At 41.1% G+C, this 25491-nt stretch overlaps 1 protein-coding gene across 1 annotated transcript in view; it reads right to left on the bottom strand.

Annotated features, from left to right (window-relative positions):
- The window catches only part of pappa2 (pappalysin 2), a 50384-nt gene that overhangs the window by 6890 nt on the left and 18003 nt on the right, over positions 1-25491 (bottom strand). Inside the window, exons 10-25 of the mRNA XM_028427016.1 lie at positions 24156-24338; positions 23649-23952; positions 20355-20483; positions 20192-20277; positions 16348-16544; positions 14686-14799; positions 13178-13313; positions 12923-13097; positions 12665-12730; positions 12480-12576; positions 11913-12090; positions 10224-10437; positions 8916-9084; positions 8428-8560; positions 7929-8050; positions 4633-4704 (exon numbers count right to left, since the gene is read on the bottom strand). Of these exons, the coding sequence (XP_028282817.1) occupies positions 4633-4704; positions 7929-8050; positions 8428-8560; positions 8916-9084; positions 10224-10437; positions 11913-12090; positions 12480-12576; positions 12665-12730; positions 12923-13097; positions 13178-13313; positions 14686-14799; positions 16348-16544; positions 20192-20277; positions 20355-20483; positions 23649-23952; positions 24156-24338 (2375 nt within the window). The remainder of the gene's footprint in view (positions 1-4632; positions 4705-7928; positions 8051-8427; positions 8561-8915; positions 9085-10223; positions 10438-11912; positions 12091-12479; positions 12577-12664; positions 12731-12922; positions 13098-13177; positions 13314-14685; positions 14800-16347; positions 16545-20191; positions 20278-20354; positions 20484-23648; positions 23953-24155; positions 24339-25491) is intronic.

Raw genomic sequence — 25491 nt, 5'->3', positions numbered from 1 at the left:
CGGAGCACTTGTTAATGACGATTACTCAAACAGTTTTTATGTCAGTGCCTTGGCCGGCGTGGGAGTCCTTCTGGAGAAACTCTGGAGTGGCACGCAAATTTGTGGAATTTAAGTTACATAGAATCTCAAACGCGTCATGATGAAAGCCTTTTTAATGTTTTCCACTAAACCCTGAGGGCTTCCCTGGAGTGCCAACAATATGAAAATCAGTGCAGAGTGCCAAAGATACTTTTGGCTTTCTCCAATGAGCTGATGGAGACGTTTCAAAGACTTAGGCTTTTACCTAGCTTGCACAGGGGGAGAGAGAGCAGCTGCTGAGAAGATTTCTGCAGTTTTCTTCTTCACTTCAAAGAACTCCCCACTTGACGAATCCCCTTGCCTTTCCCAACTAAATAGCCATGGCATAAATAAATCTATTTAATCGCTCTGTTTCTGAGTAAATACTTTACCAGCAAATGCAGCAGATGCTTCACCTAAGTTGCAACTTGTATGTAAGGCTGATTTGACGGCAGTTTAACTTCACAAAATAAAGACTTACTCACCCTGAGGGCTGAGATTTATTACAAATGTAAAGGATTTCCATGGCTGACCTTTATTGTGAGCGCTGATCTAAGACCCCACACTTTGCCCACATGAGGTTAATTTTGAGGTTAGGGCTTGTGTTGAGGTTAATCAGTATTTATATTCCCCTCCAGGCAGCATTATGCCTTATTTTCAAAAGCAATGTAAAGACCCATGAGGAACATTAAAGCAGCAAGAGTTGGCTGCACACCTTAGTCCCATAAGGGTCATTTAAAGGTTTAGCTGGTTTGTGTATTATACTGAGGCCGATGTGCGCGTTAGCAGCAGCAGCTGAGCCCACACCTTGCTTACATAAATATTCCAACTCGTAGCATTGACTATTTCAAGAGCAACATAAGCTGTCAACAGCACCTGCCAGGCCCTTCATCAGAACATTATAAAACACAGATATGAATTCTACTGAACGCTCTCCAGTCAGGCAGCAGCGGTTTTATTTTTTACTTCCTACCAAGTATCTGTCTTTTAATTGCAGACATTTTATCATGTTTCCCCCCAAATAACCCAGATCTTAGTCAACAGTTTCTGTCTCTGCGTGACTTACAGTGTCTTCTGTGGTGACATGGTTCAGAGAACTCTAGGAGAAGTGTGTGTGTGTGTGTGTGTATGGTAGATGTAGTTTGGTTCTCTGCCACAGTGTACTAACCATAGAACCTAGTGAATCATGTTGTTTTTACATGCTCATATAAAACCTGTTTGGAGCAATTGTTGCACTGAGTACTATTTTTATAAGCAAAAAATGTCCTATAGAAGTCTCTAGTCACATATTTTTATCTATGTTTTTTCAGTTAATTGACACTTTACTGTTTATATCATGCCACAACATATAAAGATCTTCCCACACAGCTAGAACAAATATCAGTGTTTCATTTTATCCTTCATGCTTTAATGGGAACCAGATTTGTGGATTACATTTTGTAACAAAATAACAGATGGTTTAAAGGTCCAATTACAAAACTGTATATTATGTCTAATGTATTGTCTCCACATATTTTAATAGAGGTTAGGATGCTAACCAGCTAGCACTGCTCCAGTGTAATACTTACTGATGCGTTTTGTAGTGGCAGACAAAAATGTTCATGCTGTGTCACTTTACCAGAGGCTGGAACTGCACTCTGAAGCAAGTCAGTACCAACTGTTGCTACTACACACACACACACACACACAATGCTCTTGTATTAGTTACTCCTACTCTGTACAGGAAAAAGTTACAGTAGTAGAGCTGGAAGATGGACCTGTCTAACCCCACATCCTGAGCGACTCCCTGTGGAGATATTCCATGCACTTCCAACTCAAAGATGCTTTGAGGGAGACCCCAGGGAACAATCCAGACAGTGCTGGAAAGATACTATTCCCTAAATATTCTGACAATGCAGAAAATCTGGTAGGCGTGACATCCTGGATTACACCGTTCAGTCTATTGCAACAATTTAAAACTTATTTGAACAGAAGTTGTTCATACTAACATTAAACTGTACTGGCTACACCAATATTGATCCAACAGACTTTAGAGACTTCGAGAGAGACACACACACCGAGCACAGCATCATCTGGTTGTTGTACAGTGACTGACAGGATGTCTGATTTTGGAAGTGTCAGCCTGGTGTTAAGAAAGAGTGCGAACAGAGGCTCAGTTAGAGAAAGAGAGGGAGCAATGGCATCTGGATGAGATCTGGCATCAAGCATATGCAGCACATGTGGTCTGGTATAATTTACAATGTTGTCATGGAGGAGTGGGTTATAAGCAACTGTTTTGCCTAGCAACATTCACGGGAAGGTGGAAGGGGAAAATGTAGTGCTGGCAGGTAGGAGGAATATTTTAATACCGTGAGACATCAACAGTTTATGTGTTCCATCGGTAGTTCCAGCCTTTTCTGAACCCAGCAGACGGATGCCAAATAAAAAGTACCTGGGTTTATGATTTTGGATGATTTACTGTCGCTGCTTGTAAATTACTGAGCTGTGAAGGATGTTAAATTGCAGATTAAACTAACTTTCATTTATTGTACTCACACAAAATTTTGTACACGTCTGAAGTCGTGCCACAGTGGCCCCTAGAGGCACAAGTATTCTATGACGTAAGGTATGCAAAACAATACCGACAGTGTTGGCGGATTGATTCACGGACTGTCATTTGTAGTGAGGGTTTTAGAGCAGGCAGAGATTGTTGAGGATGAAGCTGCTTTACAAAGATCACAGCGGAGCCCAGTCCACTGTAATTAAAGAAAAATTTCCATTCACATTTGTGGAAAGCCTAAGGCAGGGAGCTGCGTGCTGTAGCAGAGGAAAGCAGGCAGCACTCTCAGCTCCAACAGAGAGAGGTCGTAACATGTTGATCAACCTCTGTGATATTTCATTTTAACAAACTGTTAGAATGAAAACTTGAAACATAAAATAGCATAGTGATTTTGATACTAATACTGTGCAAATAAAATGTGTAACTCAGCAGAGAAAAGTGATGAATGGCTTATGTAGCACAGGCATGAGGCCTCACTGACTTAACAGGAGTGTGACTCAAAGTCCAGACACCATGTGTGGGATTTGTCCAGTGACTTGTGGGCCCACGTTTTGGCATCATTCAGCTATTTAACTAATGTATTGGGCAGAGTTTTGTGGCCAGCCTGAACAAATGCTCCATCATTTCTCCTCTAATTAGTGTCTCTCCCTAGATAATAGTTAGTTCACTAACTAGGCCATGCCTCTGAATTGATGGCTGTATTTGGAATAGGGAGATGGGGAGGGTGAAGCATCAAGGGTGGGTGGGATGAAGGGATGAGGGTTGAAGACAGGAGTAAGAGTAGTGGAGAAGAGCTGGTGTACTGTGGAACTTAGGAGGACTGGGTGAGGGGTATGTCTCTGTAGCTCAAGATCTTGGTCCCCTGGTGTTCTTGTAGAGAAGGATGGCAGAAGAGAAGATGGAAGGGAAACAAAGGGGGTTGCGGGGAGGGGGGGGGGGGGCGCACCTGTACATATATGGCATCACGAATATTTAGTAATGCTAAGGCTAAAAGTACACACCTGAATATGGATCCACACATGTAAGTGGATTTCGGGTTTTTGGTTTTGGGTTCAGCTTCTCCAGAAACAACAGATGGACATGTTATTGTCTGATGGCTAGGGGAGGACACTGACTGTGTGGCTGATGTGAACTTTTTATACACTCTGAATATAATATGATAAAGAAATATTGAATTTGTGCATGTGTTCCTCTCTCAGTACTGCATATCCTATATAGATGACCTGTACAGACATTCACCAGAGAGTGGACTTTGTTTGCTCATCACACAGAACAGGTAGCTCTCGTTCTAAAAGAGCAAAGCTCCAGCACACTCTCTTTTTAAACTGGGCACAAAGATTTAAAAGCCTTGTGTCTGCCTAAATAATTAATCTTAGTCTAACATAATCCAGTGATTAATTTATTTTCCTTCAGATAATCTTTTGGGCTTGGCAGGAGTAAATCCATTTGGCAGTGCCAGCATTCATGGAAATAAAGGTTCTTTGGACTGATATGAAAAGGATTCTTGTAAAGTGTGAGAATATCAGTTTCTGCCTGAGATTTGTCAACATGAAATGTGAAGCACATTGCACACAGGCTCTGGTATCTTGAGTAGTGATGACAACAGGGATACAGCATGTTTTGCTTCATGTTTAATATTACTGGAAAAGTCTGGCTGAGACAGTAAATTTAATGTGGCTATGCCCAGAAATGGTGTAATTGTGTTAAGGACTAAGTATTCCCTATCTCGGTGTTAATAAAATATGAAAGTCAAACTGACATTTTTCTGACCTTCAATAGCAAACAACATCAGGCGTGTTATGTAAGAGGGAAATTAATCTTAAATTTACATCCAGGATAACTGTGTGTCATGAAAGCTATCAACTTTATGGGAGGTAAATCCTCCCACTGCACAAAAAAAACATCACACATTTCTCTAGTCTTGCGCCAAATACAGTTATAGTCACTACTATAATAGGTGCTCAGATCTGGGTGAGACTGACTTCTTGTGTGGATGGAGAAGAAAGAAACAGCCTTTGAGCTGTTGCGACTCTTACCTCACATGACTGGATGCAATGGATGTGTTGGGGGTCAGGGTACCACTTCATCATCCCTGTGCAGACTATGCTCTGAGAGGCAAAACACATAAAGATGTCGGTTAAGTGATGCAGACACAGGAAAATGGATAACTGATGCATTCACCATAGACAACACTGTTATGTTGTAGGACTAAGGAAGGGGGGAGGGCATTGATCCTCATCAAAAGTAGCAATACGTTCTCAGACCACTGACTCAATCCTTTGACACATAGAGCAACAGTATAAGCAGCATGTGAAGTCAGAGGTGTTTGAGCCACCGCATAAACATTACCTAATGATATGTGTGTGGAAAAGATTCAGTATAACATGGAAGTTGATTCCCAGTCATCCAGGTCATTTTCATTCAGAAGGTTGAAGTGACACAATAATACCAGGAAGTCCACACTGGGATGGTCTAAGGCAGATGGTGGACAATTCATGGCCTGAATGAGCTGCAAATCGTTTTCAAGAAAACTCTACATGTCCAGTTGCCTCACTTCAACCTTCTGAATAGGTTTACAGATGAACTTTTTTCTAACAGGAATCAGTGGAATTGCATTCCCTATACAATAGTGTCCTTCCAGTATCCCATTGTATCTGCCCTCTCTTGTCATAAAATTGAATAAAACAACATCTTGCATTCATTCTGATTGGAAGCCATAGATATTGTATTGTTTTTGTAGACATATGCAGTACATTATGACAATTTGCTGCCTTTCTGATGTGTTTGTTGTGCAAGAAATCTTTGTGATGGGAGAAAACTAATAGTTTTATAGAAGCAAAACTCAAAATTTTGTGGTGAAATTTGGGTGAGGCTGTGGTGTTGTGTCATTTATTTGACCCCAGGAATTTACAAGGTGGTTAGCAGACAAGCTGATTGACTAACAAATATGGACGGAGAAAGTGGATCCTCCCCAGTGCTTTCCTGCCTGACCTAGCGATGGAGACCCGATTCCAAAGTATTTGCGATAACACAATGCCTCGAAATCACAAGGCAGTGTCAGAGATATGGCGTAAGTAACCAGACCTCATTCCAACTATTCGACCTTGGCAAGGTGGCGGATTAACTGGCTGGCGGGCTGACTGACCACCCAAAAGTGAGGCGAAACTGGAGCAGTGTTTGCAACAACATTAACGTAGAAGCAAGCAAGTTCCTAAGATATGATATTGGGTAACATGACCTACCTTTAAAGCACAACAACAGTGCTGAAAGTCAGAGCCAAGATCTGACATTCCTACAACCTTTTTTTCATAGTGACGAGTGTACTGTGTGTGTGTGAGAGAAAGATGTGTGTAAATCCTAAAAGGCCTGACGTCAACTGGAACCTTTACACTCACTATCTGCCTGTGATTTCCAGTAATCCAAAAACACTTGAACGATAACGAACACACACGACCATGATGTGGACTGTTTTGTGTGATTAGCCTGGGCAGCTGGAAATTAAAGTGTTTTTCTAGAAAGCTCTCAAAGATACTGTGTTTCCAACGATTTGATCAAGGTATTCATTTCTAGGCATCTTGTTACTCAGAGACCTTCGACAGCTTGAAATCATTTAGGCTGAAAACAAAACCGTATTTTTGTAAACCAACCCAGAAGTTAGCATCACACTGATCCTTTGACAAGGTAAAGGTTTTACATTGGTTTTTAGTTTATTGCTTTTAGTTTATTCCTTATGGACAAAAGTTTAGCATTTTTAGTTTTGTTCCAACACATCCTCGATCTGATCTTGTCAGAAATTGGACATATTGAGTCGTATGGGTCTTTATTTGAGTTTAGTTTGAGCTTAACTCATGCTTTACTTTTTCACTCTGTTTTAAAGTGCATCCACTCTATAGTTGTGTTAAGCATGGAACAACATGGTCGATAACAGGGATTAGAGAACAGAGAAATTTGTGGCAAGGTCAAAAATAAAGTTTGTTGTTGTTTTTACACAAAATTGTGCATGCACATTTTAATTGCAGCTTTTCCGCTTCTCCACATTAGCCACGCCCACTCTAAAATCCCAACTAATCACACAATAGTTGTCGGATCCGACTGAGAAAAAAGTTCAGTCCAGACGATGTGTCGAGAACAAGCTGCGAGAGTTGGCGAACAAGCGCTCTGTTTTTTCCGTTTTCTTCTTCTTTTCTTCTCTTCTCTTGTTCTCGGGGCGTATGGAACAGCCTGCTTGATGTGTTTGATGTGATGTTTAATGTCCCCACAGCCATATGCTTTTAAATCTTCTCTAGAGTATTAATGTTAAACAATAGTGGCAATTGGACTGTTTTTATATCTAAAATGTGAATTTACAATCTACACACAGCTCACTCACTGACTCCATCAATGTGTCATAAAAACACAAATATTATGAAGCTAATGAGGTTAGACGATGAGACAAATGAGTAAAGCAGCGTAGGTTTTACGTTAAGTTGTTGACTGCTTGTAAATTACCTTCCCTTTGTGCTCATCATTAAAGGTTACTCAGTCTAGAGCAGTAGCTCAGTTTACTCCATGCTCTTGCTCAGAGCACCAGATGTTTGGATGCATTATTCATTCTGATGGGTGTTTTTGTGTAAAAAAATCTGTTGTCAGTGGATCAGCTTTCAGTGCTCCCTGGACTAAAAACAACTGAGAGTTCCAAATAGTAGCAAAACCACAGTCTCTTGCTCACTTGTGGATATTTAAACCAATCAGGCTAATTTTGAGTATTTTTAGTTTAGTAAACCAGTGTGTATGCCCCTAATCCAGTTTGCATTACAGCTGCTGATAGGTGAAAAGACACCTTTTGGTTGGATGAGTGAAAGGATCCAGCATGTTGGATTGGCTTCATATTCCAACAGTTAAAGATCATGTCATGTTTGTGCGTGCAGCTTCAAATGTAACCTCTTGGAAAATGGTGAACAACTTGTTTATAAAGAGCATGTAAGCTTACAGATCAGCTTTCCAGGTCAGCAGAAAATGTCAGCTCATAGAAGCAGAGAGCATACAGTGTGTGTGTGAAGCAGCATTATTTGTGTAACTGTAATAGGAGCCATTCTCCTTCGCTGGCTGGTTTTTACTTTTCCAATTTGGAAATGTGTTGTTATTGTTTAGTTCTGCATAAGTCGAGTGAAGAGTTTACACAAGGCTTTTTGGTTAAGTTTCAGTATGTATACATAGATTATCTTAGATGCATATCTTCTAGGAAAAAAACGCGCTTCTGTTACTTTTGAGCCTTTTGAGCAACCTGAAGTGAACTCGTGTAAAACCAGAAAAACAGAACAGAAAAATGAACGTCTCTTCTGAAGCGCCTCACCTGGACCTTTGTGGGCAGCATCCAGTGCTTCAAAGAGTCAGGTGTGGTGCCATTGGGCAGAACCACCGGGTCACGCAGATCCATGTCCAGAGCCACAATGCATGTTGGGTAGCACACAGCACCTGGAAGAAAAAAAAACAAAAAGATACAAATCAAATAACACTTACCTCTAACCCGAATTAGCATGTGTTGAATTTATTCATGTGCAAACAGTGAAAGACCGCATAACTTCAGAGCACGCCGTCATCTGTCATCTGTGGTTTGGATGCTTGGCAACCATCATTATGTGAGGGCTTCTACGGTGTGTGTGTGTGTTTCTACAATTATAGTAATTCATCTGTGACTCTAGTTCAAGTAAGCAAATGTAAGATAAAAAAGCACGCTGCCATGATTGTTGCCTGTTTAGTCAGGTATTTCACCTGTCACCTGCTTTTCTTTGCTTGACAGATGAAAACAAATATAACTTGAGTTGCATTGCTAAAATGGGGTTTAAACTCACCAACATCCACCCCCTGGTCACAGCTGTACTCCACAGAGTTGAGATCTTGAGGAGCCGAGCAGGATCCCTGCAGCTTGGAGCACATGGTGAACTCTGCTGTCCACTCACCATCCTTAGTGCAGTGGATTTCAGCCTGTGAACAGACACAAGGAGAGAGTGACTGAGGGTGGTTTGCTCTTCCAGTTCATCATCTTCTCAGGTCAATCCAGTACATTGTTTGTCAGATTCAGATCTCCTGTTTGTTCACTGCTCACAGTGCTGGCTCAGTAAATGGGACACAGTGTAGCTCAGAGCGATCCACACAACACTGTTACAGCCAACCAGCAGCAGGGCAGTTATATTACTCGTAGCAAACTGCTGGGTTAGTCCTAAAATACCTTCTCTTCGTGCAGTTTTTTTAGCTTTGAAGTAGCAAAACAATGCTAACTCACAATTTTGCTGAACAGCTACGTGCTTTTGTGCTTTACTAAGACTGCTTTCAGTCTTACATTTTCGGTGGTGTCCGGGCACTGCAGGGTGCAGACGGTGTTGTAGTGCAGGCCGTTGGTGCAGGAGTACATGCCCTGGAACACGTCAGGTAGAGCTGGGCACGATATCGGCTCACAGCCACTTTCCTCCCACTGCCCTCCCTTCAGGCACTCTAACTTGAAGTATTTCCTAGAGACAGTAGAACGTGTAAGTGATGTTAAAGTACTTGCATGCAACAACATTTTGTTGATACAGGATCTATGTATTGAGTTATTTATTATAACAATCCTCTGCTCACATAACATTTTTTTCTTCGACTTTCTCAACAACAAAAAACAATCAGAGCCTGTTTTTACTCTACAGTAAAAACGATCTCCTGTGTGGTGTGTGCACTGTGTAAATGCAACAGTATGTGTTATAATATATATTTATGTGGCTCCATGTGTCAAAGGTAGGAGTAAAAAGCCTGTTTAAAGCTCTTTAAAAGCTGCTGCTGTTCATTTTCACATGTTGAACTAATAAAGCATCAGGGGTTATTAAAATGTTTACACATATGTTTGAGAAAGTGTAACTCATAAAGAAACACAGCTGCAAATGGATCTTTAAAAAAAATACCTGTTCAACTGATTGGATGGAAATTTAATGTAATAAAAACTATAAAATGTATATTTTTTAGGCTTTATATGGTGGTAAATGTCAGATTGTTAGGTGTTGCACTTCAATACAAATACAGGATATAAACATACCCCAGCGGCTGTCTCCTTATAGGCAAACCTTCATCTCATTACAAACATTGGAACAGTGTTTGGTAATGAGCAGTCACTGAATACAACTGGCAAACAAATGACGAGGCCCAGTTAGCTGCGGTACATATTTTATTGGACCCTAATGTGAGTTTGTTTTGGAACCGAGTACAGTGTGTGTGGACAGCGGGCCGAGAAATACCTCTTAAAAGTGTACCCATCGATTTTTAAAACAAACTCTGCCCTTTGGGGTTTGGGTGTTCATGTGATGCATTGTTATACTGCTGCATAAAATGCCGAAATCAAAGAATCTAATTTTATTAAGCAGTGCGTAATGGGAATCTTGTAAAATAAAGGAAAAGAAGGAATTTCCTTCATTACGCAGGAAGGCATGTGTAATTAAACACTGTATTTACTTTAGTCTCCTGACTATGCACACTAGTATTTAAATGCATTGCACAACCCTCTTTCACCTTTAAGAAACTCCAGCAAATGTCCCTATTGATAATTTCACATTATATTATTTGCACAAAAACTGTGGCGGTTGTGCTACTGAACTGCACACAGCCGTGAACAAACAGGTACCTTGGCATCTTCTTTTTGAAGCTCCCTAGTACATAGAAGCCCGGGTTGCATTTGTAATGGCAGACAGAGCCGACATCATGCCCCGAAGCCAGACAGTCTGCTGTTAGCAGCTTGGCATTAGATATGTCTGGGACCTCAGGACACTCTATCTTGCAGTAGGCCTCTGGGAAAGACCACAGCCCATCTTCCAAACACACCAACCTGTCGCTGTCGCCTGAGGAGGACAGAGAGAGGCCGAGTTAGCTGACAGAAATGTAGAAACCGTTCCTTGTCATTAGTTCTGTCGTGTATAGTGCCTTTTACTGACAGTGCAGGGCAAAGACAGGTTAGGACAAAAGGATGGTGAGCTGCCTGTTCATGGGCATAACTTGACTGATCCTGACAAACCAAGCAAAACGTTGTGGTTGAGAAGGGTTCTTCTGTTTTTAAGCACTGTACAGATATAAACTATGACCTGTGTATACATTAGAACATAAAAAAGTACATGTAAGTCCAAATCTTTATTTCTATGCCACCAAAAACTCTTGCATATGTTTCTCAGCCATACCTTATGAGAGAGAGAGAGAGACTCAGGCCTGAATGTTGCCCGAAGCTAATATTTTCATGCCTGTATGCTCCCACATGAAGCATGAGCATTTTTATGTGTGCAGAATCATAACACGCTAAACTTTTTCACAATTTTTATTGGGTCTATAAAATGTAATGAATCTTTAACATGGCATCATATTTTTTATATGCTACATAAACATTGTGCTGGTGTTGTGTTCATCAAAATCTATTACAGCTGTACCGCACTGAGCATATTTTTCTGCTTTCACTGCTGAGTGATGCTTGACGGTCTTTAAACATATTTCACCCAACCAAAAGCCGCAAATAGAATTATTTCTGCACAATCTGCATTTAGATCAGGCATACATGGCTCTTACTGCTGACTCTACTATGATGTTTCACTGTGGCTTTCCAGCCACAAACACAAGTGTGTGTGGACATTATGCTCACTTCACTTAATGACTTCAAGAAGAGGGTATTGCCTTGCGTAACCTGCATTACTAAGACTAAATGGTTTTATGAATTTGCATGTGCTACAGGCGATATTTGTTCTAGATGGTTATATTGCAACATTTTAAAAACATTGTGGACCAGTAAAATAACATGGGGCAGGTTAATGCCAAATAAATGTTAATGGTTTATCCAGAACATCAGTCACATTTTCAGGCAATAAAGCTTCATTGAGATAAAAGAAAAGACAGAGTTCTGATTTTATAAAGTCCTTTCAGACAAAGCATGAGTAGAGCTGGGACCGGGCACCATCCACAAGTGCCACTGCAGTTGGGACAGATTAACATTTTAGACTAATTAACATTTCTAGAAGTGTTTACCATTTAATTTAGTATCAAAACTAAGTCAAAGTTTTTGTGATCTTACAAGATGTAATTTCTCCCCCAATGCTGACCACGTTTTGTGAATAATAATTTCAAATATTGTCTGACTACTACTACCATTGTCCTCTCTGTCTGTTGATGGTATGATTGTTGTGTGTTTCTTCCACCTCCCTGTTTATTGTAAAAAAAAAAAGTGCACTAATGCCAAATTACACCTCTGACAATAGCATGTACTCTGGCGCTGAAGTCTGTTGGTTCGAGTTAGTTTGCCTTAGTTTGTTATGATCTTAACACCTAGTGATGTTACCTTGTAATATGGCTGGTGATCCACAGGTGAAGGAACATTGTTTGCCAAAGGTGGTTCCCCAGGGGCAGCTGAATATGGCGTGGTACACATGAGACTGATCAGGAAGGCCACAGTCTACAGACTGACAGCTAAGTACACGATCCCATGAACCGTGGAAACACTCCAGCTCAGACGTCCTCTGATAGAAGACACACAGAAAAGAAAGGAGTGTGTGCTTATGCCATATGGGGACAAAGTAATAAGTGGATGTAGCAGATGGATTTTGTGTTAGAAGAAAATGGAATGATTTATAAAAATGATAACATAGTTTTCAAAATTTAGACATGAAATCGCATGTCACATCACAGTAGGGTCTCTGGATTCCATCTCATAAGGCACTGAGGATCTCTGAGTGAATCTATGTCAGCCAGTCGTAAAAGAAAGAGTCCATTTACACATCTGGGTTTATGCCTTTCCAATGTAATCTTAGTATTCTGACTTGAAGACATACAGTGTCCTCTGTGACACTGCGCACTAGAAGCACTATTATCACTATTATGATGTGGTGCAACATATGACGCCTTTTACCTTGTGGGGCGGGATCCCCTTGCCATTCAGAACAGTGATGCTGTAACCGCGGTGACACTGGACAGAGCAGCGAGAGGCCTCCCCTCCTCCTGTACACCTACAGAGACACACTGATATATAGATAGTTCTTTTGTTTGTTGTTTCCAGCTCGCTAAAAGTTCAGTGGTCCATTCCAAGGGACCTACCTGACAGAGGCGTGCTCTAACTGTGGAGGGCTGCAGCTGTCCATCTGACATGGCTGCCGCAGACAGCTTTTGCACGAGGGAGGGAGAGGAGAGAGATGCAGGAGGATGAGAGGGAAGATGGGACAGCACAAACTATTAGTATGTGATCAATATCTTTGATTTAAGTGGAAGTCAGAATAGCTGTGTTAGTGTGTGTGTGTGTGTTTGTGTGTGTGTGTGTAGTAGTAGTTGTGGGAAAGCCCACCCTCTGATGCGCACCCGGTCAGGGCGAAGGTGCTGAAGTGGCATGAGGTCCTCAGGGCCACCCCGCTCACTGCCACAGAGGGCGAGGAGAAGAGGAGGATGACAGAGGACGTGAGGAAGAAGGGCTGGGAGAGGTCATGAGTCACGTTCACCACCAGTGGGTTCTGATGGCACGACAGGTCATGTGTGCCTGGATAGATGGAAGCTGTTGAGTTTTCTAGGTCTGCTTTAAAGTCATGCAAACTTAAAATCAGAGCGAACAACAAGAACCTAGTGAGTGGTTCCTGCCAGTGGTGTCAGATAGGAGGATGGTAGCTGTCCTCCGACACTGCTCCCCAGACCACAACCCATCCGAGGCCAGGTACACCATCACAGAGGCTGCCACTCCAGAATGGGCAAATCCCACCTGTTTCACAAGTAACATTAGAAAGATATAAATATTACATTGATATTACAAGATACTGTTATTGGAATATAAGGTATTAGTGGATCTGAGCGTAGCTGCTCCAAGGCTAAGCTTAAGTTTTACAGCCACCTGTCAAGCTTACAGACTGAGAGTGTTTCATACTCAGAAGATATCGGTTAAAGTGTCACTTTGAATACAGAACAGTAAAATGAGATGGGGGTATGATGGTTTGGCTTTTCAGATTCAGCCAGACTACATATTTAAGAAGAGAGAGGCCTTTCAGACTCAGAGAGAACACTTGAGATGTTTCAGGGAGAGCTGGCAGATAGTGGTGTTATAATGATGGCTTTTCAGACAGTGAAAGAGCCTTTAAGGAGAACGTTTTGAGCTTTCCAGAGAGGTTGCAGAGATGGGTCTGATAAAGACGGCGTCCTAAAAAAGAAACGGGATGGAAAGATTAGTCATTCAACAGACAAGTGGAAATGATGAGACAGAGAGAAAAGAACTGAATGTGCGAGGGAAAGAAACAGGCTGACAGCTGTAAAGGACCCTATAATCCTGAGAACGACAGACACGGTTATGAAGCTATCAGTCAAATCAACAGCTAGCCTACGCTTAGTCTGGACCTGCAGAGTTGATTGTGGGAACTGTGGCTGTGGAAATATTAGACAAAAAAATAGAAAATATGAGAAGTAGACACGGGTCTGGAAGCATCCAAATACAGTTCTGTACACAAACAAGAACATCTATGTAGCGCACTGCAGCTAGAAAGTGAATCACTTTCAAATAACATGGACGTTACATTACACAGTAGGCAATTAACATTTATTTTTGCTCGGGAGCCATAATTAATATATAGTGGATTCATGATGACTAAGAGATCTATTTATGATTATTTATTATTATTCCTGCACATGCCAGTGTTTTAATAACTTATGAACCTTTTAAATATTTAATTATGAATGATGAGTTAATTATATAATACTTATGCTATTTATAAATGATCATTATTGAATGATTCTCATGATCGGTACGCACTGGGTAAAAAACAACAGCGTAGGATCTAAATAAAGAACATGCAGGCATGATGTTGTAATCATCTACACATCATTAGAACTCATAATTTACAGCTGACCTGGAAAATAAGTCATTATAGTCACCAATGCATTGTATGAATCATGCAGTTGTAAGAAAGTGAGGAATGCGTGCATGTGGGGAGGTTGGAGCCAGCCAACCACTATTTAAAGGAGTACTGGAAAGTGCTGGGAGCTGTTAAAGATAGAGGAGCCACCCACAGTCACTCAGTGAAAACAGACACACGCACACACACACACACACACACACACACACACACACAAACTCACGAACATACCTTCAACCAAAATGAGTGTTCCAGGTCATTGTTGGTGTCAGACTGGGCTGTGCAGGGGAACCAAGCTTCAGAGGGTGATTTCTCACTCACCTCTAGGTGCTGGTACCTGCAGAGCTACACACAGAGGACAAATTCAGTAATAAGGATACATCAGATTACCTTTGTGTCAACCTATGACCAAATCCTACTTTCTTCATGATCTTGATAGAATAGAATAGAATAGAATAGAATAGAATAGAATAGAATAGAATAGAATAGAATGGCACACAGGACAATTACAGCATGTTGGAACATGTAGACGTGAGAAAATTCTCTGCTATACTGAGGCCTCACTACTTCATCCATGACTCTTTGATTTGTTTTGTTTATGAGACCTTTCCTGTATGTAGACACTCTAGTGTAAAAAAAACCCAAGAAGTCTTGCCAGCTCTGAGAGGCTGGAACCAGAGCGTCTGACACCAACAATCCTCCTATGATAAAAAGCGGCTTAAATCATGAGCAGAACTTCCTCTGCTGCATCTTTCCTCGCTTTATTTTTGTACGTGACCTTTTGTTTTGGAATAGTTGGACCCATGTGAACACACTTGTAAAAGTGTGACATAATTTGGCTTATCAATTGGAGATGGACCAAAGAGACCACATGAGATCGTAGAACTTTTATGAAAGTTGAGAAATGGTTGATGTTTTTCGTAGTCATGAAGTCATGCCAAAACCAAAATGTCATCACACAAAGCACTTCCTCTTCAGTCTTGTCTGCTGTCTCCATGGTCTGAATTTTGATGGTTATACAGATATAAACATGTTTATATGTGTTTAATGCCCAGCTTTACAGCAGATAAACATTTACACATCAAAAACAGTTTGGCTCTATTAATAGGTCCCCTTTCTAAACTGGTCAGGAAGAGGCTTATTATACACAGTACATAACTCACTCATTTGAATTAAATTGACCACAGATTGTCCAAAATTCATATTTATTGTCTATGTGAAACACCATGCAATGCATTCTGGTAGCGTGGCATTGCAATTCATACCTAAAGTTCAGAGTTCGGCTTCTTAATGCAAATAAACAGCATGTGGTGCAACCCGATGCCTTGTAAAAATTTGGTCAAAATGTTCTGATCTTATGGACCTTAAATCGAGGCAGATGGCAGTTCCTCTAGATATAGGAGAAAGTTTCTAAATAAGATGCCATGTTGGTCCAGTTTGAAGTTTTCTGAACGCCCCTGTAAACATGTGCTAGAAGGACGGGGGCTGTCTGAGTGACAAGCATTTGTGACTCAACGCTCTACTTCTTTGCCTGTACTTGTATTAATCGAGAGTCAGGTACACCCAGACAGTGTCACCAAGGCGATAATCAGAACTTCCCGCGAGGAGGAAAGAAGAAAGCTCTGAAAGACGCCATGAAACATTTGACCATAGATATGAACACAACTTTAAATACTCACAAGTTTCGAAAAATTTCACATACCCATTCACTTGAAGTGTGCATCCTCACCTGAGGTCACAATGTTCTGGTTCTGACAGCGGTATATTGCAATGTGCTCCATCTGCATTGTTTTTGTTTTTGTGTGCACACCTTCCTTCACTATGGTGAAGCCTCTGGTGATGGTGAGTATGGTGAGCTGAGTAATATGGGAGTCTGTGGTTCATCCTTCATACCTTGGTGAGTGACGGCTCCCCCGTGGCAGCGTGGACAGGGCAGTGGTTGGGGTCCTGGTGAGAAGCTGTGGCAGTGGATGCCCACTGGTCTGTGTAGCCCAGAGGTGTGAAGTAACCACAGTCCTGAACGCTGGAGCCCCGCTCAAACTCCTCACACACGCCGTCACCATCAAACACATAACACTGACTGGGTTCACCTTGGGAGATAGGAGAGGGAGAGAGGAGGATTTATGAAAGAATATAAACCCTGGTTTCTTAATCTGGCAGGGTGTGCTGTTCAACTTTGATCCAAATCTATTTGTCAGTGCACCAAATCTGAGCAAATCTATTCTCTATTTTCGTTGGCCACTTTGAATGCTAGCCACGTCATCTCAACCATATCTGACTCTCCGCGCTGTCAACAGACTGTAAATTATGCTAAGAAATGACCTTTGCCTTCAATTAGTTTTTAAAGATTACAATCGTTTTTTGTAATATCAATAAGAAGTAACTTAATATGTGACTTGGCCTGTTAGTTTTATCCCAAACATGCCTATAAGTGGACCATGGGTATCTGTGGGTCACCAAGTCACAGTAGAACTGTCAAAGCAACCTTGCTCCAAAATAAAAATACAGACAGGAGAACAGTCCTTCTTCTTGTGTCTCCTCCTACATTTTTGTTTCTTTATCAACTGTTAAAAATTTTGTCAAAATAAGCACAGGACAAGGAGACTGTCCAAAAAGCTTTTATGGCTTCACTAACAGTTAGAGAAAGAAAGAAAATTATGGCAATCCACTGATCCTTCAACCTGTCAAAAAGTCAGCATGACACAACAGTGAAGAAAAACATTGTTTTAAAAGTTTGAATTGTTGGATATGTAACAGTTATATATTATATATTTCCAAAGTAAAGAATGGCCAGTGTCAGCTATCTAACAACAGTACTCAGCCTCTGACCCTGTAGTAACGTGTTGTGAAATAAACCCAGAGGTGCAGTATGATTTCGGTGAAAAAATATGATTAACAGTCATATTAGATCTAATCAGCCTCAGAGTTCTTGGCTCGAGGACTTTGCTATACATGTATTACTATAGCATAGCTGATGACGGGCCAAGAAAACTACAGTAGAGTAAGGTTACGTCAGACCTTTCGTTAACATCTGGAGGTGCAGGTGTTTGACAGACAGTCAACGGAAACGTTAACTGATTTTAAAAAAAAAAGGAAAAATTTCAGTTCACTTGGCAATACAACAAACACACCTGTGAAAATGATTAAGTCATTTCATTTCCAACTTTTGTATTTATCAAGATTCACAAAGAGGAACTAATTGATTTGACTATTAGGAGCACCTGTTTTTAATTTGAAGTCTGCATGCTGTAACTGTATCGTGCAATTTATCCTTTATTTAATCAGGAAGTTCAAAAATCAAATTAAAAATATGTAAAATCTCTAAAAAAAGCAACCCGAGACCAGCTCTGAAGTAAAAGCCCAACAGATGCATCTTGTCTTTAGAAAGTCTGTGATGACACAGTCGCAGAAAAATACAAAAACAAAAAAAACAAAAAGAGCCGGCATAGCGGGAGTTAACTGGGTCAACCGAATGTGGCAAGAAAACCCAAACAAATACTCTGTCTATGACTAAGATGTACAACTGAATAATTGGTTTTAAGTGTTGCAATTTGCAGAAACCTGTTTTTGCCAAATTGTTTTCCTTCCTAGTCATGGTGTATTTTATTGTAAAACATGAGATGTAATAGTTTCAGTCACGACAGGGCAAGCTCTGTTTGGAGACAAGGAGAGAGAGAGAGAGAGTGGGGGGGGGGGTGTATTGGTGTCTACTAGTTTCCCCCTGACAAATAAATTGACTAGATGATGGAAATGTTAGCTCTGTAACAAGCTCTGGGAAAACAAACCCTCACACCAACACATGAATAACTACCATCCAGCTGCCAGTGGAAACAATACGTGGCCCCAAAAGAAAGCAGCTATCTTACATCTCCTCTGACCTGTCACACCTTCTTATGGAATATTTGTGAAACCACCAAAAACAGTTGGATGTTATAAGAGTCATACATTCAACTTAGCTTCTGGCGAGTGAGGAGCGTTCTGGGCAAAACATTCCGTTACACGGAGGATGAATTTTAAAGCTGTGGAGGAACACCACATACCACAACAGTAGAGCTGATTTCTTGACTCATTGAGACTAATGCCTGCCTGAGTCTTAGACACATGGAGGTATTAACCGTGACAGGCCTGCGACGTGAAGGTATCTGTTAGGGCAGGCGTCACATTATATGGCAGCGATGCAGCGTCACCCAATCGTGATCAGGTTGACCGAATATCAAGGTCAAAACGCAGATAGCAGCAGAGGCCTCCTGCTTACAAAGGAGCATCCGGGGTAATGGCCCCTGTCCCATGTTGTGCTGCGAGGCTTCTGTTGTGGCCTGTCTGCATGCCTCCGACTGGGCGAGGACGCAGACACAAAGTATTGTTGTGCTGCGGTGGAGTCACAAGCGATGGGGGCGCTCTCTGTGGCTTCCTGTTTGTTTTTTGCCGTGTTAGACTGCATGTTTTCTGGTACTTTTTACTGCTTTTTAACCACCTGGCCCTAAGTTAACTGAAAGGAAACAACACGCAGAACGAGTTTGATTTTGCTCTTTTGTTAAAGTATACAGATGCAGATGGCCTTTAGATTTAACATTTTTATGGTAATGAGGGAGAAGTAGTAGTGGTTGCTGTAAACAAACTAGAGAAAGAAAAAAACACAGCATTGTATTGAACCCAAAGGCACAGGATGAGGAGTTTAACAGGTGAATCTTGTTGTTTTCTGGCAGCCAGAAGCTATAAATTAACAGTTTCTTGAGGTTCCTTGTGTTGACATAAATCTTTGGTTGTTTATTCAAAGAACAAATTGCACAATTCTTGTCTAAACCTCAACAAAAGGTTAACCTGCCTTAAACCCAAACCACAGTGGTTCTTTCCTAATTCTGAGCTTCTCTTTGGGTAAAAGACAAAAGAAACCTAGAACAGATGAGAAATAATTAACCCCTTGGCCCGTCTTGCAGGATTTGGTCATAACTACAAGGTGGCCTCGACTCACTTAACTAACGGGGCCATTGTACAATAAATGTCAGAAGCCAAGGCTTTTACTATGGAGAGCTGGCCAAGTGTTGCAGATGTGACTTGATAATAAAAGACTTTAGATAAAAGATACCAAATAGAACTTTAAAAAATGGCAACACTATCCAAAACACAGCTGTCGTGTGAGTCCAGTCCAAAACCACAACATGATCTTTGATAAAAATCAATAAACTTGCCTTATCAATATTCTCCAGCCTGTATTGAGTGCTTGAAATCTTATGAAGGCCAAACTTAACTAAATAAAAAGCACGCCCGCCGTGTGCTTTGAGATGTAGCTGTATGTTTTCCTGCTGAAAAGTGTTTTTTCTGGCATTTCGTTGCCAGCCTAATGTCAAAATGCTTTTCTAAAAATGACTTGCGACTTAGCGAACTAAAAAACTTTGTTCATCTGTTTTCTCTTATGTTGCTGTGATGTTACATTAATGATTCGTGGAATCAATTCAAGCCAGAAGCTTTTACGTCTTGAGAATTAAATTTGATGGTCTCATTTTTTTCTGCTGTGTGCACAAATGAGAGACTTCTGGCTATTTAGTGACCTGGTCTTTTACACTAAAACTTTATATGGTAGTCATGGTTTACATGTAAGACACAGGGGAGAGCTGGCAAGTTTGATGTATGACAATAAAAGGAGAAGAACCCCCTGAGGTTTGACATGTTTTCAGCTTTAACCTGTGTGTAAACACGAGATGCCCTCTGTCTTCACATTGGTGTGAATGGGACTCACCATTACAATTAAAGCCTGTCTCCTCTTGGCATTTCTTAGAGCAGCCATCGCCGTCCAACAGATTTCCATCGTCACACTTCTCCTTCCTGCAGGGAGAGGACCGTGATTGTTACATGTACCTGCACTGAGTGCATGTATTAGTCATCAGACAGGTAAGACTGACCCCTGTATGACACCATCCCCACAGGAAGGCTGCCCATGTGTGTAGAGGAGAGGTGGGGAGGGTTCGCTGAGGAGACTGTCGGCTTCTACCTGGACGGTGTACTGGTACTTGACGGCCTGTGTGACAGAGCTGAAGCAGAAAGAGTTTTATAGGCTTCTTGCAAATATCCTATATTCATACAAAAAAACAAGTGTGGCTTGTATCTGTGACCTTGTGGTGACCTTCCAGCCCCAAAGCAGGAAGTGTGTGTGTGTGTGTGTGTGTGTGTGTGTGTGTGTGTGTGTTCCAATACTGTGGCTCCAGTTTCAGGGCTATTGATCTGTTTTAGGATGCTATAAAAAGAGCCCCTGCTTCCCCATCTCTGTTTACCTCACAGAAATCTACTGCTTCTGTATCCACCTGGTGGAGTCAGTCAACCAGCACATGCACACAGCCACGGTATCTGATGTGTGTCCAGTTTCTCTAGACTCTAGAAAGTACCTTTATTAATTATGTATCAGAGAAGGAAACGAAGAATATCTGCATTGTTTGGTTTATCTTCCACCGTTCTGCCACAGCTCTTTCTGCTCTCTCTTCCTCTCTGCCCCCATGAGGCCTCTTCTTACTTGATAACACACAATAATATAATAATTATATATGTTAATAACTGATGAGTCTTTCCCCTTTGAGTCTGAATCCTTCTGGTAACTGTCAAAGACGGGGCAGCAAGCCAGAAATCAGAGATTGAAGTGAGAGTTTTTCTACAAATGGGGACATTAAGGCAGTTTTCCATTCATACTGAGCATGGAGTCACACACCAAAGGTGGAGTCTGTGAAGACTAAAAGGGAAAGACATGTTTGAATCTCTCTCTCCTTCATCAATTAGTCAATGCAGGGGATTCTGCTTTCATACACTTTCACTGACAACTCAGAAGAGCTTTTATCTTCCATGACTAGATATGTAAAAGAAAATGTACTTCTAATGGCAAAACCTGTTTAACTTTATGATTTATGTTTTTATTCACTGTATTTATATGGTTTTATGCTTCTGTTGCATCATTCCAAAAAGTGTTTAATTTGACTTCTGCCCTTATCTCACAAGTCTTTCTTTTACTCTAAAGCCAAAATAATTCACATGTTGATGTTGTTTTCAATTGGTCCAAGTCTCAGAAAGATGCTTAGGACTCAGAAGGTTAGTGATGCATGAAATAGGACATGACTGTGTATAATATTTTTCATAGGCAGGTTGAAGAAGTGAAAAGGAGAGGTTCTCTTCTTTTTTAAAAAACTATTTATATCATAAATACATGATAAAATTAGTCAACCTACAGTACGGGTAGATTTCTTTATTTAATAATTGATGGGGAGAGTGAGAGTCAACACCATGTGAGCCAAGGAAATGGTGAAGAAGTTAGTTCTAAATGAGGAGACTGCAATGAGAAAATGTCTTTTCAAACATAACCCAGTAATTATGACCTGGATAACTGAGAATCTTCATCAACATAAGCCAGTAATCTTTACTTTATAACTTCACCTGTGTTAAAATAATGGTTCAGAAAAGCTGTGATTGATTGAGCAGTCATTCTTGCCCTATGCGCTCATCTCTCCCTCTCTGTGCTGTTCTCAGTCAGCTAGGTGCTGATCATGGTGCACAAGGGGGGAAACGGTGTTTACGGCCTCTGTTGCTCACATTTGGTTTGTATTGAAAAAACAATCTGTCTCTACTTACTTTGCTTCTCTTCTGCTGTGCTGTTGTCTCCTCCGGCCCTCTCTCTAAGTGTTCCTCACCCTTCACCTCTCCTTCCCTCATCAACAGTATCCTCCACTTTAGGTTTCATTTTTGTCCATTTGTTGTCTCTTTTTTGCCTCCCCTGCTCCCTTTTCCTTCTTTTCCAAACTCATTGCTCTCAAACACTCTTTTCTCCTCGCATCAACCCCTCTCTGCCCTCCTCAGTCCCACATAACTCAATTCCCACTGGTTCTTACATCTTTTTGCACTTAGACACAGCTTGTGTAACATAGGAGACGTGTTCCTTGAAAAATAAACTGTTTTTGAAGCTGTGTCCACCTAACATCCGCCCTGCTCTGTAAAACAGATACAGCCTCTCAGAAATTCAGAGTGCCCCTGCCATTTGAAATCAGCTTCCAATCTGAACCATAGTCCTGTGACACAGCTGCCACATCCTGGCAGGTACTTATCAGCTTTTTGTGTTTCAGAAAAACATCAGAGTAGAGACATTTAGGGTATTTTTAGAGTGGGCTGCTATTTGCTGAGATAAAAAAAACTGGCTTGAGGCTTTACATTTGGATTCCAGTAATCAGTTGGACACCCCACAATGCAAGACAGGATACAAACTGATTCAACTTAGACCCAAACCTTCAGCTAGCTTTTGATTAAGTATATGGTTGTTGAAACAGATTTGGATCAGTAGCCGCACTCGGCATCCCCATGTTGGAAACATGTGTGTTCAGAGCTTTCCAAACAGAACCAGACCCAAACACTTTTAAGAGACAGATATCTGTGGATTAGTAGATCTGAACAGACACACAGAGAGCGCTGCTGTGGAATCTGTACACCATGCTGGCCTTAAATAACTCTGGTGTTTGGCTGTGTGTGTGGCATTAGCAGATGGTTCTACCTCTGAAATATACATTCATCTATACCTGAAAACAAACTCACTTAACTCAGAGTGTATCTGTGGATGCTCTCATTCATCCAGGTCATAGTCATTTCCAAGAGTTTAAATCAAGGCAACTGGACTCAAGGATTGTTTTTTGAAGACGTTTCGCCACTCCCCCAAGTGGCTTCTTCAGTTCTGCTGAACTCAAGAGTATTTTGAGGGGTTTTAGCTACACACGTATAACTTTGAAGTAACCTTGTCAAAGAAGGAAACTGGTAGAATCTTTAAACTTTGAACTTTCCAATGGTCCTTAAATGCACCATGTGGAATATGTGGTTCTACAGTATTAGAAAGTACAACCAAATCTAAGCTTAAAATTGTGATATTTTATCACAATCATTGTATTGTACATGACTCAAGTAATTGATAAAAAGCCTTTACACTAAGCAGTCACAAATCCTGCACTTGTACTTGGCTAATTTGGAGATTTTCTACATTCGATGCAGATCAAAGTGAAACACTACAGTAAAACTAAGGCTACAAAATGCATAATTTAATATCTAATAGCACTAACTGGTTCCGAGTTAGGAGTACACTAAACCCTGTCCTTTGACCTGCACTAATGTATCTTTAAGTAGTTCTAAAAACACTTTAAAACTCTTTATTACATATAAATCATCGACTTATCCTTTACCTGTCCGTGAACGTCTGCTGGGTCTGAGGTAACGGTGATTTATTGGGGAAAGGTGGCTGACGCTGAATCCGGTACAGCAGAGGCTGGCAGTCGGAGCACAAAGGGCTGCTAGGGCCAGAGGACAGCATGGCTGCATCAATCTCCATTTTCTCATCAAAGGTGCAGAGTTTTATGGCAGAGATGGCAGCTTTGTGGGTGTCAAGGCGCATGGTGAGGGGCATGTCACAGAAGACATGCTGCGGCCCGAGGTTAATGATCTTTCCTGTGTCTGTGATCAGCTCAATGTTGGCTATGGCTGGGTTCTCTGAGACAGGGTGAAAAAAAACGCTGGCTGAATATGAGCACTGTACAAACTGAGTGGTTGAAAACATTGTGAAGTAAAGATTTGTGGAGTAATGATACTACAGATTTCAGCCTGACTTAGAACAGTACATACCACCAAGGCTCTTTAGGATCTATCAAAATATAGCATCCAGTTTAATACAGGTGCAATTGAGTCACACTTACTGGCAGAGATGTAGGTTACCCAGAGGGTGAGAGCATGTGGAATGACAGGGTGGAGGAATCTCAGTGTAAGGGTGCAGCCCTCTGTGTCAGGACATGGGGATGTCACATTGGTATCGTAAAGGCTGAGCTCGGGACTCCATGCCTGGAGACTGGGGTCACAGGGCTGCTCCACATCAGGTGGTCCTGGGGTCAACAACAACATACATGTTTGTGCCATAACTCGAGATGACGAGTAGTAAGGAGCTCCATCTAATCTATTGTTCATCAAATCTATTAAATTTCAACATGGACACACTCTCACACGAGTCTTACCCCATATTTGTCACCATCTGCACTGCACTTTTCAAGGGGTTGTTTGTCCTGTTTTTTAAGGCCAAAATGGTAAAGTATTGCAGTATATATATATGTATGTGTGAGTGTGTGTGACTGTTTCCTTAGCAACCACCAACAAACTCACTTTCTGTTTTCTAACAGAGACCTGGATTTTCCACATGAGAAAGTTACGAGTGATCCAACCCTCACTAAAAAAATGGCCCTCAGTCAGAATCGCAGTGGTAACATCATTACAGCAGCCTAAATGAGTTGTTAATTGTTACAGTGGCACAATGGAATCACATCACGCTGCTGTTATTATCAGCTGTGTCCCGGGCGAGAGCCAAATAAAATCAGCATGTTAATGAGGTGTTACATATTTCACACCCACTATGATCAGTCGTGTGTGGAAAGCACAATAGATCGCTAAAACTGCCAGAGAGAGACAAACAACACCACGTAAACGATGTGGCGATTGGTCTCTAAACAGACATTAAATGCCTTTTCTAGCTCACCAGACCTTCATGGCTACTCAGAATAAATACATTCCTTGTATATTAGAATATGTTATACTAGTGTATTAGAATATATTCATAGCATTAGCTATCCATCAGTTAAAGAGAGCTGGAGCTACAGGAACAGATGAATTAACTGTGGTGTCCATCAGCACGTGTTAAGCTATCACTGCCACAAGTCCCAATCCTGAGCAGCTTTGTTCATTTTATCCTTATTTCCCACAAAAGAATTTTGGTAAACTGTCATTTTCGGCCACTATCCAAGAATATTGTCAGTTCTAATGGTCTAACTGCAGCAAACGAAACTACACATACACCGTAACTGCCATGTTTTGGGTGTCCTCTGTTGTTTTAGCAGTTATTTTGGCAGTTCTCTTTCCTTGTTTTAACTTATTGTCTCCAGCCTGTGTGATTGGTTACTCTGTGTGTTTCTATCTTCAGTTTTCCAGTCTTGTTCCCATAACCTCTACTTTGTTCTTTTTGTACTTTGTTTTTCAGTTTTGCCTGGT

The sequence above is a fragment of the Parambassis ranga genome, chromosome 17 (genome assembly GCF_900634625.1).
Source record: "Parambassis ranga chromosome 17, fParRan2.1, whole genome shotgun sequence".
Taxonomy (NCBI): domain Eukaryota; kingdom Metazoa; phylum Chordata; class Actinopteri; family Ambassidae; genus Parambassis; species Parambassis ranga.
The sequence above is the reverse complement of the archived record's forward strand: the minus strand, read 5'-3'. Positions and strand labels throughout refer to the sequence as shown.